Source organism: Anas acuta, chromosome 3 (genome assembly GCF_963932015.1).
Source record: "Anas acuta chromosome 3, bAnaAcu1.1, whole genome shotgun sequence".
NCBI lineage: Eukaryota > Metazoa > Chordata > Aves > Anseriformes > Anatidae > Anas > Anas acuta.
Genome location: NC_088981.1, coordinates 92,496,649 through 92,511,529, shown reverse-complemented (window position 1 = coordinate 92,511,529; position 14,881 = coordinate 92,496,649). Strand labels below are relative to the sequence as shown.

The following is a 14,881-nucleotide window of genomic DNA, read 5'->3' as shown; positions in this document are numbered from 1 at the left end:
GCAGCTGGAGGAAAGAATTCAAGTTTTTAATTCTTTGCTAATTGATCTGTACCACAGCTACTAGTTGCTAAGCTGTAAGGGCTGTGCTGCTCTGCATACAAAGCCCTGGTACAAGTCTCTGAAGATCTGGGAAATATTTTTTTCTTGTCCCATCTTATTATGCTCTTTCCTTTTTCTTTTCCTCCCCTCTCTCTGCATCTTTCAAACTGCTTATTTTTTCAAGCAGTTGCCTGGGCTATGTTCATGCTTTTGGCTGCTCTGTCCTGAAGTAAAACAGCCCAGACCTTTGCCAGTTATTTTCCTTTGTCTTGCCAGTGTTACTAAAAGAAGACTTTCTTGTTGGCATGCATCTCCTCCCTCACAGGCCACCCAGAACAGAAGCATTGCTCAGAAAAGCAATTCACTGATTCAGATGCAATTTCATGTTGCCTACCAGTTATGCACTGCCACAGCTACCTTCCCTGGGACTCAGAGCACTGTGCTACGCTTACAGCCCTTCCACACAGTGCTTGGGGAATAGGATGCATCTGCTTGACTCATTTATCTCCCATGTTACTTTAGTCTCTTAGTCCCGACACCACATGCATGCTGGCTCTTCCTAGGCTTCTTCTGTGGTGAGCCAAGTGGTCCCACAGCAGGAAATTCAATAAACAAATAAATCTGCACTAGAGAGAGCCAAATTTGATGTGTTTTATTTCGGACACTCCTTTAGCATTATACCAAGGAAATCACGTACTCTCAAGCTTAAGATATACCCAGTCACATGCTGCACAAACTCTTTACACATGCTGTAATAAAACCCAGAAGCTGGAAGCCTTACTAGTGAGGGACGAGTCTGTTCACGTTAATTAGCCCAGTGGCCAGAAGACTCTCCCCTGTGTGGTCCTATAACACACAAACCTCCTTGTTCAAGTCAGGAGCAAACAAATATACAAATACAGCAAGGTGCTACCAAGAGGGAAGGAACACTGAGCTAAGTTGCTTAAATCTTGTTCCTCTGCTGAACTCTGATGCCAAAGTCAGCTTTAAAAAGAGACACCTGTTCTGACTTAGAGTCCAGATGATACCTTCTCTTATTAGTAGACATTTTCAACTGGATTTTAAGTAAGTTGACCTAGTGTTTAATTAAGTTGACCTAGATTCTACCTGCTGCCATTGGTTTTACCAATGCCTGTTTATAACAGCAGGGTCACAAACGTATAGTAAAGGACAGCAAGTAGCAGCACAATGCCCTTCTCAGACCAGGAGCATTCAAGCCAACTGGTTCCATTTTCCAGGAGACTCATCTTAGAGTAACCTGGGCTTCGAACAAAAACAGTGCAGAAGCACTCGGCTCCACAGGGACAGTAGAGTCAATGGAGAAGACCGTGGAGAATTCAGACATAGCTCGTGTCGTAAGGCTTATCTCAGTAGTTGAGGGCCTTCATTAGCAGTGCAATTTTGGCCTCTGGTGTTAGGTCTGCCTTGACTGTGCCTGTACGTTGATGTTACAGTATGACCAAAGGGACACTGCTCAGTTGGAGGCGCCCCATGTAAGATGTGCAGTATATGTGGGGACTCACATCTGAAGAATGAGGGACACCAAAGGGCTAATGAGGCATCTTTAGGCTGCTAAAGCAAGAGACTGCCCAGGAAGGGACGTTGCCATTTCCACAGCCACAGTTCTATTACGGGCAGAAACTACAGAGCTCTCTATGTACTTTGTAATACTGTAATTAATACTTCTCAAGAGAACAAATGAAGCACTTACCTGTATTTATGAATGATGGCATTAAATAATCTTCCATCACGCCAGCAGGTAGTGAAATTTTCACAACGGATTCCAGCATAGCCCTCAGTTGTCTGCTGCGACCACAGGAGCAATCTCTCTTTAGCAGACATGTCCTCTGACTCTCCAGTAACATGGATATCAGATATCTAAAACACAATTAATGTAAGTATTAAAATTACATAAAATACTCAATAGTATTTAAAGGATTGTGGAAAAACACTCTTCAGTAGTGAGTATTCTTCTTTCTTTGGTATCTGCATATATCATCATAAATGAATATAATTATTCACGTACTAAATTAATATTATTCCTTGTCATATCCCTATACACTCTTGGTGTCTTCATTATGAAATGCAAAGGGTGTAGTATCACAATTAGTCAGCCAACTCTCAGTCTCAATTTCTGGGGACACTATAATACTCTTACACAATGAGAAATACTTAAATATGTCTACTTTATGCTGATAATATGAATAATAATCTCTTTTTATATATTATACTCATTATACATAAATGTTATATAATTATATATATAATACAATATGTGCTATATGTAGGTAATCATGCCTACATAATACCCATATTTATACCATACATATTATATATATTTTATTTAGCTGTAATAACGGACTGTTTCCCTCTTAATACAGGTTAAATTATATTCAGCAGTTCACTGACAAAACAATCATTAATATTAAAAATGGCACGAATGCTTTTAGGAAAACATTTTAGGAATGATTGAAAGATTATAACTGAAAAGTTCACCCCAGATATAGAGGATTTGGCTTTGTATTCTCTAAGCGTTACCATCTTTGTGTCAGACAAAGCAGGAAAGCTGGAAAGTACTGGTAATTTTACATACAAATACTATTTTCTAGCAGATGGTCATAATGATGCTTCCTGGCCTTGAAATCTCTGAATTCAAAGGTTTCTTCCATCTGGGATCTTCCTGGGGGAATTCAGACAGGCCAGGCTGCAAATTACAGTTTCTTTCTCCCATGAGAGCCACACAGGACCCAGTGGCAGGAACAAAGAGATGCAGCTTTCCTAGTGGGGCTACACAACACCTACCAGGACGTGGTGGGAAGCACTAGGAGGCAGGGGACAAAAGGAAGAGACCTGGAGATGTCAGGGCAATGGAGCTACTGTGCTTGAACCACATTTCACATTTGCAGGGGATGATGAGCATTTACAGCCACCTGGTAAATTTTAAGTTTAATGCAGGGAATAAATTAACTTCAATTATTTTCTAACTAAGTATCAACAAAATCACAAGTTATGAAACCAGTTCTTCAGATACTTATCAAAGGCCATCATTTCTGCTGGCTCAAGGTAAGGGAAGGATGCAGATAACAACTGCTAGAAAGCAAAAAATTTAACTGTAGCTAGTCCATAAACAGCCTTCAAATAAACAAGAGCAGTTTTGCTTCCTAAAGTCCACAGCTTCCACACTGACCATTTTTAAGAAAAATCAAAGGAAAAAAATCCTTTCTTTGTTTAAAACACTGAAGAGAAACACTTGCAGCTGTGATTGTTCATAAATCTTTAGGTGTCAAAGTGCTGCATGGAATATTTACTATATGAAATCACAGGAAATATAGGATGTATGAGTCTTAAATCTGAAATCAACAGGGAAAGCAGTGTGGCAAAAGACCAACTTAAAATCTCTCTGAAAAGTTTCTTCTAAAATTCTGTGAAATTCATCCTCAATGTAAGAGTTCCTTTCTGTTGGCTACCTTTATTCCATGGTACTTCAAAGCAAGAAAGCAAACCAAATATTTTTTCAGTAGCTTTAGTTTCTATTCATGACAAAACAACCAGACCACAACGTAAATGAAGTCAACCATTTACCACTTATCCGGCCAATGCTTCTGAAAGAGATGATGTCATCTGGAAGTGCCAGATGTCTAACAAAAAACTAAAAGCGATATTTTTTCCCTCTTTTTTTCAGAAATCCTTCTGTGTGTAACCCTTAAGAATCACATTTTTCAATACATCTTAACATAAGCAAGTGAGCAGTGTAATTTGCTAATGGCCATTCCTTGCCGCTAGGTTGAAACCTTTGGCCTCCTTCACGGTTAATTGAACTGTGTTGGCAATGTACATTTCCAACTGCAGAGAGTGCAAACACAGCATATTTGAGTGCATGTCAGATTCCTCCAGCAGAAAGTGATTTCAGATATCAAGGCAATTTCTGAAGGTCATGCTTGTAGCTGTTATTACACGTAAACAGCATTTGTAGCTATGGTCACAGACAGAAGGAGAGAAGTCCTCCTGAAAGATACCCACTAAGCAAGTTTTCAGTCCAAGTTCAGGATGGCTAAAGTATGAATTTATCTCATTACCCTAAGATCAATAGGATTTTGATCATATATCCTCTGAGCACCATTTCGCAGCCCAGTTGGCCAGCTGAAGAAACAGGAACAAACTACACTGGCTTCAGAAACTAAAGTCGCTTTATGGTCATGGAAGTAGCCCCTCTTAATACAGGTTAAGGAACACTAACATTATTAGCTTTAGATCTGTAGCAACCTAAGAACTTCCATTTCTTAATTACAATATTTCAGATTTCAGACTGTCATAAACACTGAATTCATGTTTAAAAAGTGTAAAAATACAAAGGAGGGAAATGGTGAGTCAAAGAGCTGTATTTTCTTATGCTTACATATAGGAGCTGTAGTTTGCAGGACATCCTGTTAACTCTTAATGCTTAACAAATAAAATATTACTCCCAGAAAATAAGGTGTCAGAGAGAGTATGTCTTCCCTTTCATATTTTATATTTATAATATCATTTGTCATAGGAAAGAAAAAGAACTATTAAATTAAGGAATACTGAAACTGAAAATAGTTAGGGGCAGTCAAATCTTCTGTTGTAGAAATTTCATTCAGATATCCCACAAACCTAGCAAACCAACCCACTACAATCCATGAGTAGAAGACATTTGTTCCTTGAGCATGGAACAAATTACTGAGTTTGCGTGGGCTTAAACAGTTGTTTGCTGGAGATACAGCTCTCCAAATTATCTCATAAAGCTTGTGAATTACAAGTTATACAAGAAAGCAGTCAGACGTAACTCCCTGGGCAGCCCTAGTATCTCATGATCAGTCTTAAATGGCACTACACACCTGATTTTTTGTTGATTTTTTGTTTCCAACTAACTAGTTCACCTCTACCACTGCAAGTGTTTGTAGCTCTGCCTGTAAATTCTCTCTGCATCACACAGTACACAAAATCTGTGCACCAAAAAGCCTCAAGCTCTGAAGTTGCATTGATTTCAGTGATGCAGTTTTGAGTCCAAAGAAAAGAGTCAACCAGAATAAACTCCAAGGAGGATTTCCTCTGATTCCACCCTATTCCAAACATTTTGCGGTCTAAACTGAACATAATGGACTTAACTATACAAAAGTAAGGAATCAGCTACAGATGATGCACAGATGTGTGATGTAAAATGAATAAAATGTATTTGGATGTTAGCTAGCCCTAAAAGACAAAAGTCCAAAGAACATAAAGAAATGAAAATATATATATATACATTAATTATGAAGACATTTCAGACTTTCAAGGCCAGGCTGGATGGGGCTTTGAGCAACCTGAGCTAGGGGGTGGCATCCGTGCCCATGGCAGGGGGTTGGAACTGGGTGATCTTTGAGGTCCCTTCCAACCCAAACCACTCTGTGATTCTATCATTTTAAAAAGCTTACTCGAACCAAAACATTCCTGGCTATCGAACAGAAGGCAGCAGTATTTATGCCCTATTTTCCATCTAAGTAGCTAAGTAGTTAGTTATGCGTTGTGTTTGAAAAGGATTGTTTGACAGCATGTTGAGGGAAGTGCAGTTATACGAATGGAATTTGAACTTGCATGTGATCACAAGAACTCATCTCCCCTGACGTTACTGTTGGACTTTGTGAATTTCCATTTGGCCATAAATGTAAATGCTTCTATTCAGCTCTATGCAAGTCTCTCTGGAGCCATGCGTCCAGCTTTGGACAACACCCTCAAAATTTTTTGGATCAGTTGGAAAAGACTAGAAGAGAAAAACAAGGAAGACCGAAATCTAAAAATGCACGGCCTGTTAGGAAAGATTGAAAAAATTTGTTTATTTAGTCTAAAGTAGGGAAAACTGAGGAGAAACACGACAACAGTCTTTAAATATGTAAAATACTGTGTAAAAAAAAAAAAAAAACTGTAATAAATCAAGTCTTCTGGGAATAGGAAAAGAACTGATGAGTTTAAAATGGGCATAGGTGTTTTCAGCTAAAAAGCTTTTATAATACAAAAGGCAGATAAGCACTAGAATTAATTACTCAGGAAGGATGTGAAACAAGCAGCATGGCAGACACAGAAGAACAAGCCATGCGTAACAATCAGGAATGGTTTTCATGAAGTTGTCTTGCCTTCAGGTACGGAGATGACACAGATGACCTCTCCAGAACCTTTTCAGTGCTAGTTTTGTAGTTCCATCAATTATAAATCTCTGTCATTCACCAGCACTAAAGGGGGATTGCATCTGCTTCGTGTTTTAAGAGCAAGCTAACAATGCCAATAAAACAGAACTTGTGACTTTTGCACCACTGCTCTGCAAATCACATTGCAGAACAACTGACATCTCCCCCTCCCTTAGCTGCATGACATGACAGCACCAGATGACATGATGGTGGGACACACTTGGGAGGTTTCTTGCTGTATTACAACTATTTGAAATGATAACTGAAATAATAAACAGATGGCTACTTAACAAGAAGTATTTTACTGAATAGGCTGGTTACAAATAAACCATTTTTTTAAATTCCAAAGTGAATATATCTCCTCTAACCTGGTCCAAATACATTTTTCTTCTTGCAGATTATAATTAGTACCATAGAAAAGACATTCACTCTGTTAGACACTACGTAGGTAGCAAAAAGTTGTCTTGGCTGTAATCTCCTCAGCTAGTTGACTAGTGGAAGCAGGTGAGTTATTCTGTTTATATATTAGTTTAACCGTATCCTTCCTAGAAAAAAAATCAAATTCATGAACTGTAACTGAACCTACCACATATTAAGCTGGAAGAATAGCAGTGATGGCTGATGCTGTGATGATACAGAGAAGCCATTGGTTTCTACACAAGTTGACAACCATAAAAAAAGGTGCTAACACCAGCCGTCTTTTGCTGGTACTGATTGAAAGCCATGTTTCAACACGACTTGTTTCAACTTGTTTCAACACAGTGACTGCATCCTCCATAGAGAAGCCAAAACTAGACTCTTGGCTTCCTACTCTGCCTGCACTTTGCTAAAACATCACTGAAAAGGGAGCTGTCATAGGAAGCCTGTTTCAGTCTTGAATGTCAATTTCTTGACCTTAATGCAAGCTGCCATCGGCTCTAGAACAGCCCCAAGTTAGAACAGGATCAGAGAATATCTTGCATGTGGAAGTACTAGAAAAAAGAGCTGTAGAAACAAGGCCCAGGCAGAGTGTAAAAAAACTTGTATCTCCATGTTCTCAGTGAACAGTCAAGAATGAACAGAACATCCCAGTTACTTGAGTTTTGCAAATAGGAAAACGGAGCTAATGCAATAGAACATGTGTGACCACAAAATCCTAACTGTGTCACATGCATAATGAGGAAAGACATATTAAGGTGTCACAGAAAGAGGCTCTTAGCACAAGGACATAGTCAACATATTCCAGTAGTGGTTATCATGCTGTTTCAGCAGATAAAATGTCAGACCTCTGCAACAGTGCAAATTAGCTCACTGCACTAATCAGTTTCCTCTAGTATATGCCTCCTGGTATGGCAAGCCAACATGCTTCCAGACATCAGGCACAGCTGTGGCACTGTGTGAGCTGAGCACACATCACAGCCTGAATAAGCTGACAAGGTGAGTGTGTGCCGCTGACCCCTGCAATTATGGCAAAGCAAATGGTAAAACCAGTGAGACCAGTAACTGCAAACCTTGTGTATCAGCTCAGGCTGCTACCAGGAACTTTGTGGATTTGTATAAATGACAGCTTTACTGTTTTATACTAAAACACAAGATATTCAAACACCTGTTTAATTCTCAAAAGCAATCAAAGAGAAAATAGTCATGACTTTGTAAACTAAGCTCAAGTCTGAAATGTGTTCTTCCTGGGTTTGTTTTCAGGTCAAAGCTAGGTGCTTTTACAATTCTTTATATTCAGAATCCTGGATGGAGAAAGGGAATTAAACTGAAAACCAGACATTTCAGCCAATTCAGGTGTTTAGCCTGATCTGTCAGTAGCTTTCATATTCATATAACTAGGCAGGGTTATACCAGTATCACCAGCACAAGCCTCAGTGTTGATGTAGGGCTCAGAAGGTCTTTTTTTCCCCTTTTACTTTGGTATCAAGGGGTATATGCCTGGCTGGAGTGATACTAGAAGTTGTGTTACTCTGATTATACTGGAAAAGGCTTGGCTGAACGGACACGGCCCCATACTCCTCTGCTCAGTAGTGACGTTCTGGTCAAATCAAAGAACGTCCCTAAGCTGTTCCTGAATTCCAGTTAAGATTAAGAGGGCAAAGACCTCCATTAGAGGTCTGTATTAGAAGGTTATTTGTACTAGCTTGCACTCTGTATTGTAATTGAGGGCATTATCTGTATTTAAATCCTAAGCCTGGAAAAAGTATGATTTGTGGCATGTTACAAAAGTAAATTATGTAAGCAACATAGTTGCCCTTAGATTTTTGCTGGGAAGAGCACCTTTGGCATATGCCCTCTCTGTTGACTCAACTCAAAGCTCAGATGTTCAGGAAGGGGAATCAGTTTGGGACCAGATCCTGGTACTGGCATTTGACCCACACTTAAAGAGATTTCAGCTGTACTGAAGCTGAGTGGGGCAGGATTGATATGGATACCGACAAACAAAACTTTGCTTTCTCTCAGATATTCTGCAACTAAGCTTGCACTTCTGATATACAGTATTGATAGACTGTAAAGCAAAATTAATCCTACCCTCAGAGGAAGATGGAATTTGAGTAATTAATATTAATAGAGCACATAACTTTGGAAGAAAGATCTTTTAAAAGTGCAGAGCATTATTAACATGATTTATGTCCACTTTTTCTATTTCAAGCTTCCTACATTTTTCTATCATTCTTCAGTTCCTCTTGGTCATAACTAAAAAGAATTAGAAATATTCCCTTTATCTGATGCAAGACTAAAAAGTATCACATGACTGTTAAGTGTTGATAAGAAAATCTACCACAGATATTAAAGGTGATCTAAAGCAACTCTCCAGAATTCACTCCACCTCCTAGATTTTTAACATCAAAATCTTTTCTTTTTTTTTTTTTTTAAATAGGAAAGAAATTGAACTATAGACAGCAGAACAGCACAAGGATAAATCAATACTCCTGAAGGACAGAGGTACTGCTTAACCTATGAAAAAGATCAAGTACATATCCTGTCTTGTGATTACCTGTAGCATCACAGCATGTGTTAACAGTTTACATACAGCAGAGTGGAAGACATTTCCCTAACACAACAAAAATACTGTTCCAGTACTTACTTCAAGCTATGTTGCAATGCTAATGTACAGTGCCAAAGTATTTACCTTGCTCCTGTTTGGTGAAATGCTATGTAATGCTTTTTCTTTTGGCAATTGGGAAAACACATCATCAGAAGAATAAAACCTCTTTTGTTCAAGCAGTGGATCACTTTTGCTTTCAGGAAGAAAGCGACGCAACTTTTCAGATTTATTGCTTTCTGGGACATCTTCAACAGTTCTGTGAGAAGTTTTGTTAAACCCAGTTTCTTCGTGCTGTCTGCCTAAAAGGTGGATAGCAGAATTCAAGCTAGCAGCTCTTTTGTAACAAAGACCACTTGCTTTCCTCTGAAATGCTAATTCTCTCTTGTTGTCACAGGCTGAATATTTCCTCTTCCGAGCACATCGTTCCTCTGAACTCCTCTTGTCTCCTTCATTTAACCATGCCTCTGTTTCATCAGACTTGGTGAGCCTCTGATTATGACCATGAAAACTGCCCCGACAGGGAGAATCACTGTTTGTTTCCCTCGGTAAAACTTCTGCCTTAATAAGTTCAGCCGAGAGGTCTGTACTCACGGGCAGAGCACTACCATCCGCTGTCAGTCTCTGTGGGAAGGAATCAGCCAATCCCATACCCTTTGGAAGAATCTCGATGTTTTCTGAAATCCCCACTTCATATTGACTTTCTTCTTCATTTTCTTTAGTCGGTACGGAATCTGGTCTCCCGTCCACTGATTTCTTTCTCGATTTTCTTCTGAAGTATTTTCTTCCAGGGGAATGTTTAGCTGGACTTAAGGGAGCTTTGGCAGGATCCAAGTACTGTTCTTCCTTTTCAGCCCTTACGCATCCACAGACATTCCCCATTTGGTGTTCAGGAACTCACGGACACACAGCCTCATTCATCCCAGTATATTTACATACACTTCAATCCTCCTCAGGACGCTAAGAACCGCAGTTTGCACCGTAATTCCTTCCAGGCTTCCCCTCCATCCTCCTCAGTACGTAGCCATTTTGCTTATGAGAAACGCACACGCAATAAATGTTGTGGCAGGGTGCCCAGGCAGGGCCTGTGTCTGATTAGACACTGTGGCTTATTTCTGGCCACCAATCCTCTTAAATAAACATCACCGCGGCAGCATTAGGCTGGAAAGCTGATGGCCTTTCACAGAGATGACAAAGCATTTATGAGCAAAAGAAAAATTCTTGAATACATTTAACTTCCCGTTTCGTTCGGTAACTCAAACAAGATAAAGTAGGAAAATATGCAGCAACCTTTGAAACTATCAGCTCCACTCCGGATCCAAAGCAAGCAGGACAATAAATAGCTACAGCAATTTCGTTGGCAAATTTGTTTCTCCCTGCCTGTGCTCTTATTATGTACCCAATGATCCACGGAAAGGAAGATTAAAGTAAACGATCAGAGATTGCTTTGGCAGCATGTTGGGGGTCAAGCTCTTATTTGTATGTGGAGATTTCATAGCAGCTTACGTGATTTTTACTGATCTGTCAGCTATAAATAACCTGCTGCTTCCCCATTATCACAAGAGCTCAGGACAGTAGTGCTGTGTACTCGGGGCTGGAACCTTGCTGCCAATTTAAAACTGCTGGCAAAGAAAGGTGAAGCAAAATTGCAAGAGCCAGTCTGTCTAGAAAATTGTCTACAGTTACTGTAAAAAAAAAAAAATATAGCTATAATACGTCCAAATTAAACTCTACTGGTATTTTTGAAGTCAAGTTTTTTCCTCCTCCCATGCTCCCGTTCTGTAGCTCTGAAAATAATAGCCAAGCAATATGAGCAGACCTCTGAAAACTAGATGGAAACGTAAACCATTAAAATGCAAGCATGTCTAATCACCAACATACTTTGTTTGGAAAATATCTGTACCTATAAATTAAATAAAAATGCAAGCTTCTGCTTCATTTTTGCTACCAATATACAAAGCCTACTAAAACAACACACATTGGCAGGGGTCATGTGCATGGTGTCTCACAAAGAGAGAGCTACCAAGTAGCTTGCAAAGCATCACCAGCTGTTGTCACCGAGTTTCCCTCACTTACTTTAAAAGGAACTGTACTAATGAAACCCGGGGACTTTATCCCCAGGGACCGGTTCCACCGTAATATTCTACAACATTTTACAGATGGGATTGAGGAGCGTGTTAAAAAAGTGCTGTCAGCATGTAAAGAAATTACAAGAATACGGATGCTCATTTCTGACTATTCTCTAGGCACTGGGGTAAAATTTGCTCAGAAAATGTTATACTATAGCACTAACAGAATATAGGGCTGTTAAAGAATGGTATGTGCCAATGCTAGATAAGCAGCTACATATTGGCACATTTCTTCTCCAAGAAGATGTTTATGCTATGACCACATCCTATTCCACGGCCTTGATTTCTATTTGCATTTGTAGTGTGCTCAACATAAAGGTGCGGCCGTGACATTTGCTCCCTATACTCACAGTAAAAAGCTGTGCTCTAGCCAGCTCCGAAACCTGCCTTCCTGCCAAGGCCCTGAGGACTCCGTGATTTAAAACACTCCTCCCCACGGGACTGAGTTGGGTCCTGACTTGGTCCTCCCCAACTATTAGAAAAGCACATCAGAAAAATAAAAATATAGTCCTTGGAAAGAGCATTGTTGTGTTTGCATAAAGAAACAGCTTTTACACTTGAAAATATACCTCTCTTTCTCCTCTCTCATCAGAAAAGAAGTTAAGGACTTTGCAATGCAACTGACCAAGACTGACTTCATTTCACACACATACAGCTTTTGGTTTAATAGCAATATGTATAATAATAATAATTATGATTTATTGTACAACATATCATAGTATAATAATGAAATATTTCATTATGGACTCATTAAAAATGACTTATTATGACTATCCCGCTAAACCAGAAATTATGCAAAAGATTAAAGATAAGAGTCCATCATTTGTATGAACACTTACATGTTTTCATGCCATATTAACTGTCTCATCAAAGGTGTACTTAATGTAGACTACCACAAATACACTGCCCATGTTCATCCTCCACAAACTTTGCTGGAGTTAAGAAACTGCTTAGAAAAATTGCACATTTAAATTTTCCAATGAAACTACGTCTTTAAATGAAGGCATAAGAGGTTTCTAAACAGTAACTGTATTAGCTAACTGATTTTTAACAAACAGTGATTTACTGCATGTTTATTTTAGACTGATTCAATTTGTTTAACAAGCAGCGTGACACCACCTTCTTCCAAACAAAAACCATCCCTAAAGCATTATTCACTACTTCAAAACCCTCATTAGAATTGGTGGCACGCTGACTGACATAAAAATGTCAGCAGAAATTGATTTCAAGATAGGTCAGAAGAAACACATGGTTATTTTACAGCTGACAGTCTGTGCTTTATAATGTCAACAGTATTTTAGAAAGTTCCTGATTTAGCATATCCCCATTTATATCTTAATTTTTTATTTTTCTTAGTAGTTCATTGGCTTTTTCAGAAAATTAGATGCCCCTGAAGTGCAACTAAAACTTGAAGCAGCAAAAATACAAGAATCAGTTCTGAAACACTGGTTACAAGCCCATTGCTTCCAACAGCCCTGGCTTACCTCTGCGTGTTCCAGGCCAGTTTAGATGGATGCAGATGGCTGATCTGCAGCTATTCACAGATTTTATCTATTTCTCAATATTAGCTAGGAATAAATTAATTCCAAATATATCTGTACAGATTATTAGCAGTATTTGCACATTTCTATCCCCCAGAAAAAAAAAAGATAAGAAACATGTAGTTTTGATACTTAGTCAATTTAACGATATTTACCAGCTGTTCCTTAGTGAGAAAGCTATCACCTCTCGTAACAATTCTTTCTACAATTTCCTTGCATTTTCTGAAGCAAAAAGTAAACTTTATGATCCCTTACTTATGTCCTCGAACCAAATAAAAGATCAAGGACAAAAAGAATTGAAAAATTGCATCTACGTCAGTTGGATTTTTAAAAAATATATTTTATGTATATGTACATAAAATATGTACATGTATATGTACATGTTAGATACATATGTATATGTATCTAACAGAAATTCTGTAAAGTCATTAGTTTTTCTCAGTGGGAAAGAGACAGAGACAACAGGGTTAAACTGGAGTCTTGGAAAAGGGAAATTGAAATTTCTTCTAAAACGTATCTGCTAGAGCAAAGAAATATATCATCCAAGTGTAGTAAGATGCTGACCGGGCCAGGGGCTTTGTCCCAGACATCTGACTAGACCCCAGTGGAAGCTCAGCCTTGGCTGAAGCCAAAGAAACAGATAGTCAAAGCTGTTTTGTACTTACATGGATTGCTCTGGCGTTAGGATTTTTTGGTTTTTGTTTATTTTATTAAAGAAACATCCAAAGATCCAAATACATACTCACCAATACCAGAAAGTTTTAAAGGGAGATTGGTGAAAGACTTTTTCTAGCACATAAACCCTTAAGAAGAATAACATGAATAAAGGTTTAGACCAACACTTGTCTGCCATTTGATCTGTCTTACAGGCTGCTTAATCACAAACAAGAGGTTAACATTAAGACAAACAAACGATTAACACCAAGGCATGAAATAACTTGTGAAGAGGTATATATTTGTTTTGTGTGCATTTAACCATAGATTTCTGGAAACTAATCAAACGTGAGGCTGTGAAATGTTCTCAACACTGAACAGCTGTATCACACGTTAAGGTGACAATGCTGTCGAAATAAACTAGAATCCACTGTAGGTAGTTTCATATTTATGTTCCCTCCCCCTCTTTTTTTTTTTTTTTTTTTAATGCAACACAGGAAAAGCCATAGAGCATTTAGCATAAAGGTTACGTGTCATTTCTTGGTACTAAAGCAGCATACCAGATAACCAGAAAGCGTTTTATTGCACAGCCCAAAGGTCACAGGCAGAATGACAGAGAGACAAACTTAAGTCAAAGAGAAAGTGAAAATTAAAACATGGCGAAAGATGGAGAACAAAGCAAGAAATACAGGCTTTCCAACACAAACAAAAGGTTATTTGCAGTTCTGTTTGAGTTGTACAGACACTGCCCAAAATGTGAAAGAGCTGTTCAGCCACCAGGTACCACTGAGGTACCAGCAGTACCACCTGAACAGCAGATCTGGCAGGGGAAAGGTTTTATGTCCAGTGAGATGACTCTTAGCAAAGTGAGGAAAGAAGAATTTGTTCTTCGGTGGAGGTTTTAATGGCATTCGGCATGAACAGAATGAGCTAACTGCTCCTAACTCTCATCCAGCTACAGATATCCCACTATTATTAGATGTAAAGTATAAGTATGATTCTGCAATGAGATTTAATGCCTCTCATCTTTGCGAGTCAGATGAATCCCAGAAATTCCTAGAATTTCATGCTCATTTTCCTAACTGAGATCCAGCAATTTTCTTCAATTGCTGAAGAGTTCTGGAAGAGATAATTGGGAACTCAGCTGAGAAATAAAATACAGGAAAAGCATCAAGTATGATAGGTCTGCCACTGGGAATCTCAAGTCCCAAGTGGAACAGGGTTTATGACCACTGACAGTCGGAGATTACACAATTAGCCTCATAGCTCCATCTTTAAATCTTTGAGAAGATCAGACCTGGAACTGTTCTA

The 14,881-nt window shown here is 38.8% G+C and overlaps 1 protein-coding gene across 33 annotated transcripts in view; it reads right to left on the bottom strand.

Moving 5' to 3' along the window:
- The window catches only part of DST (dystonin), a 296,897-nt gene that overhangs the window by 160,674 nt on the left and 121,342 nt on the right, over positions 1–14,881 (bottom strand). For 32 of the 33 annotated variants that reach the window (XM_068678323.1, XM_068678322.1, XM_068678298.1 and 29 more), the window contains one exon: positions 1,751–1,917. In XM_068678323.1, coding sequence (XP_068534424.1) covers positions 1,751–1,917 — 167 coding nt within the window. Of the gene's footprint in view, positions 1–1,750; positions 1,918–9,333; positions 10,455–14,881 lie in introns of those variants that run through there. The other variant, XM_068678308.1, reaches the window with a different exon arrangement.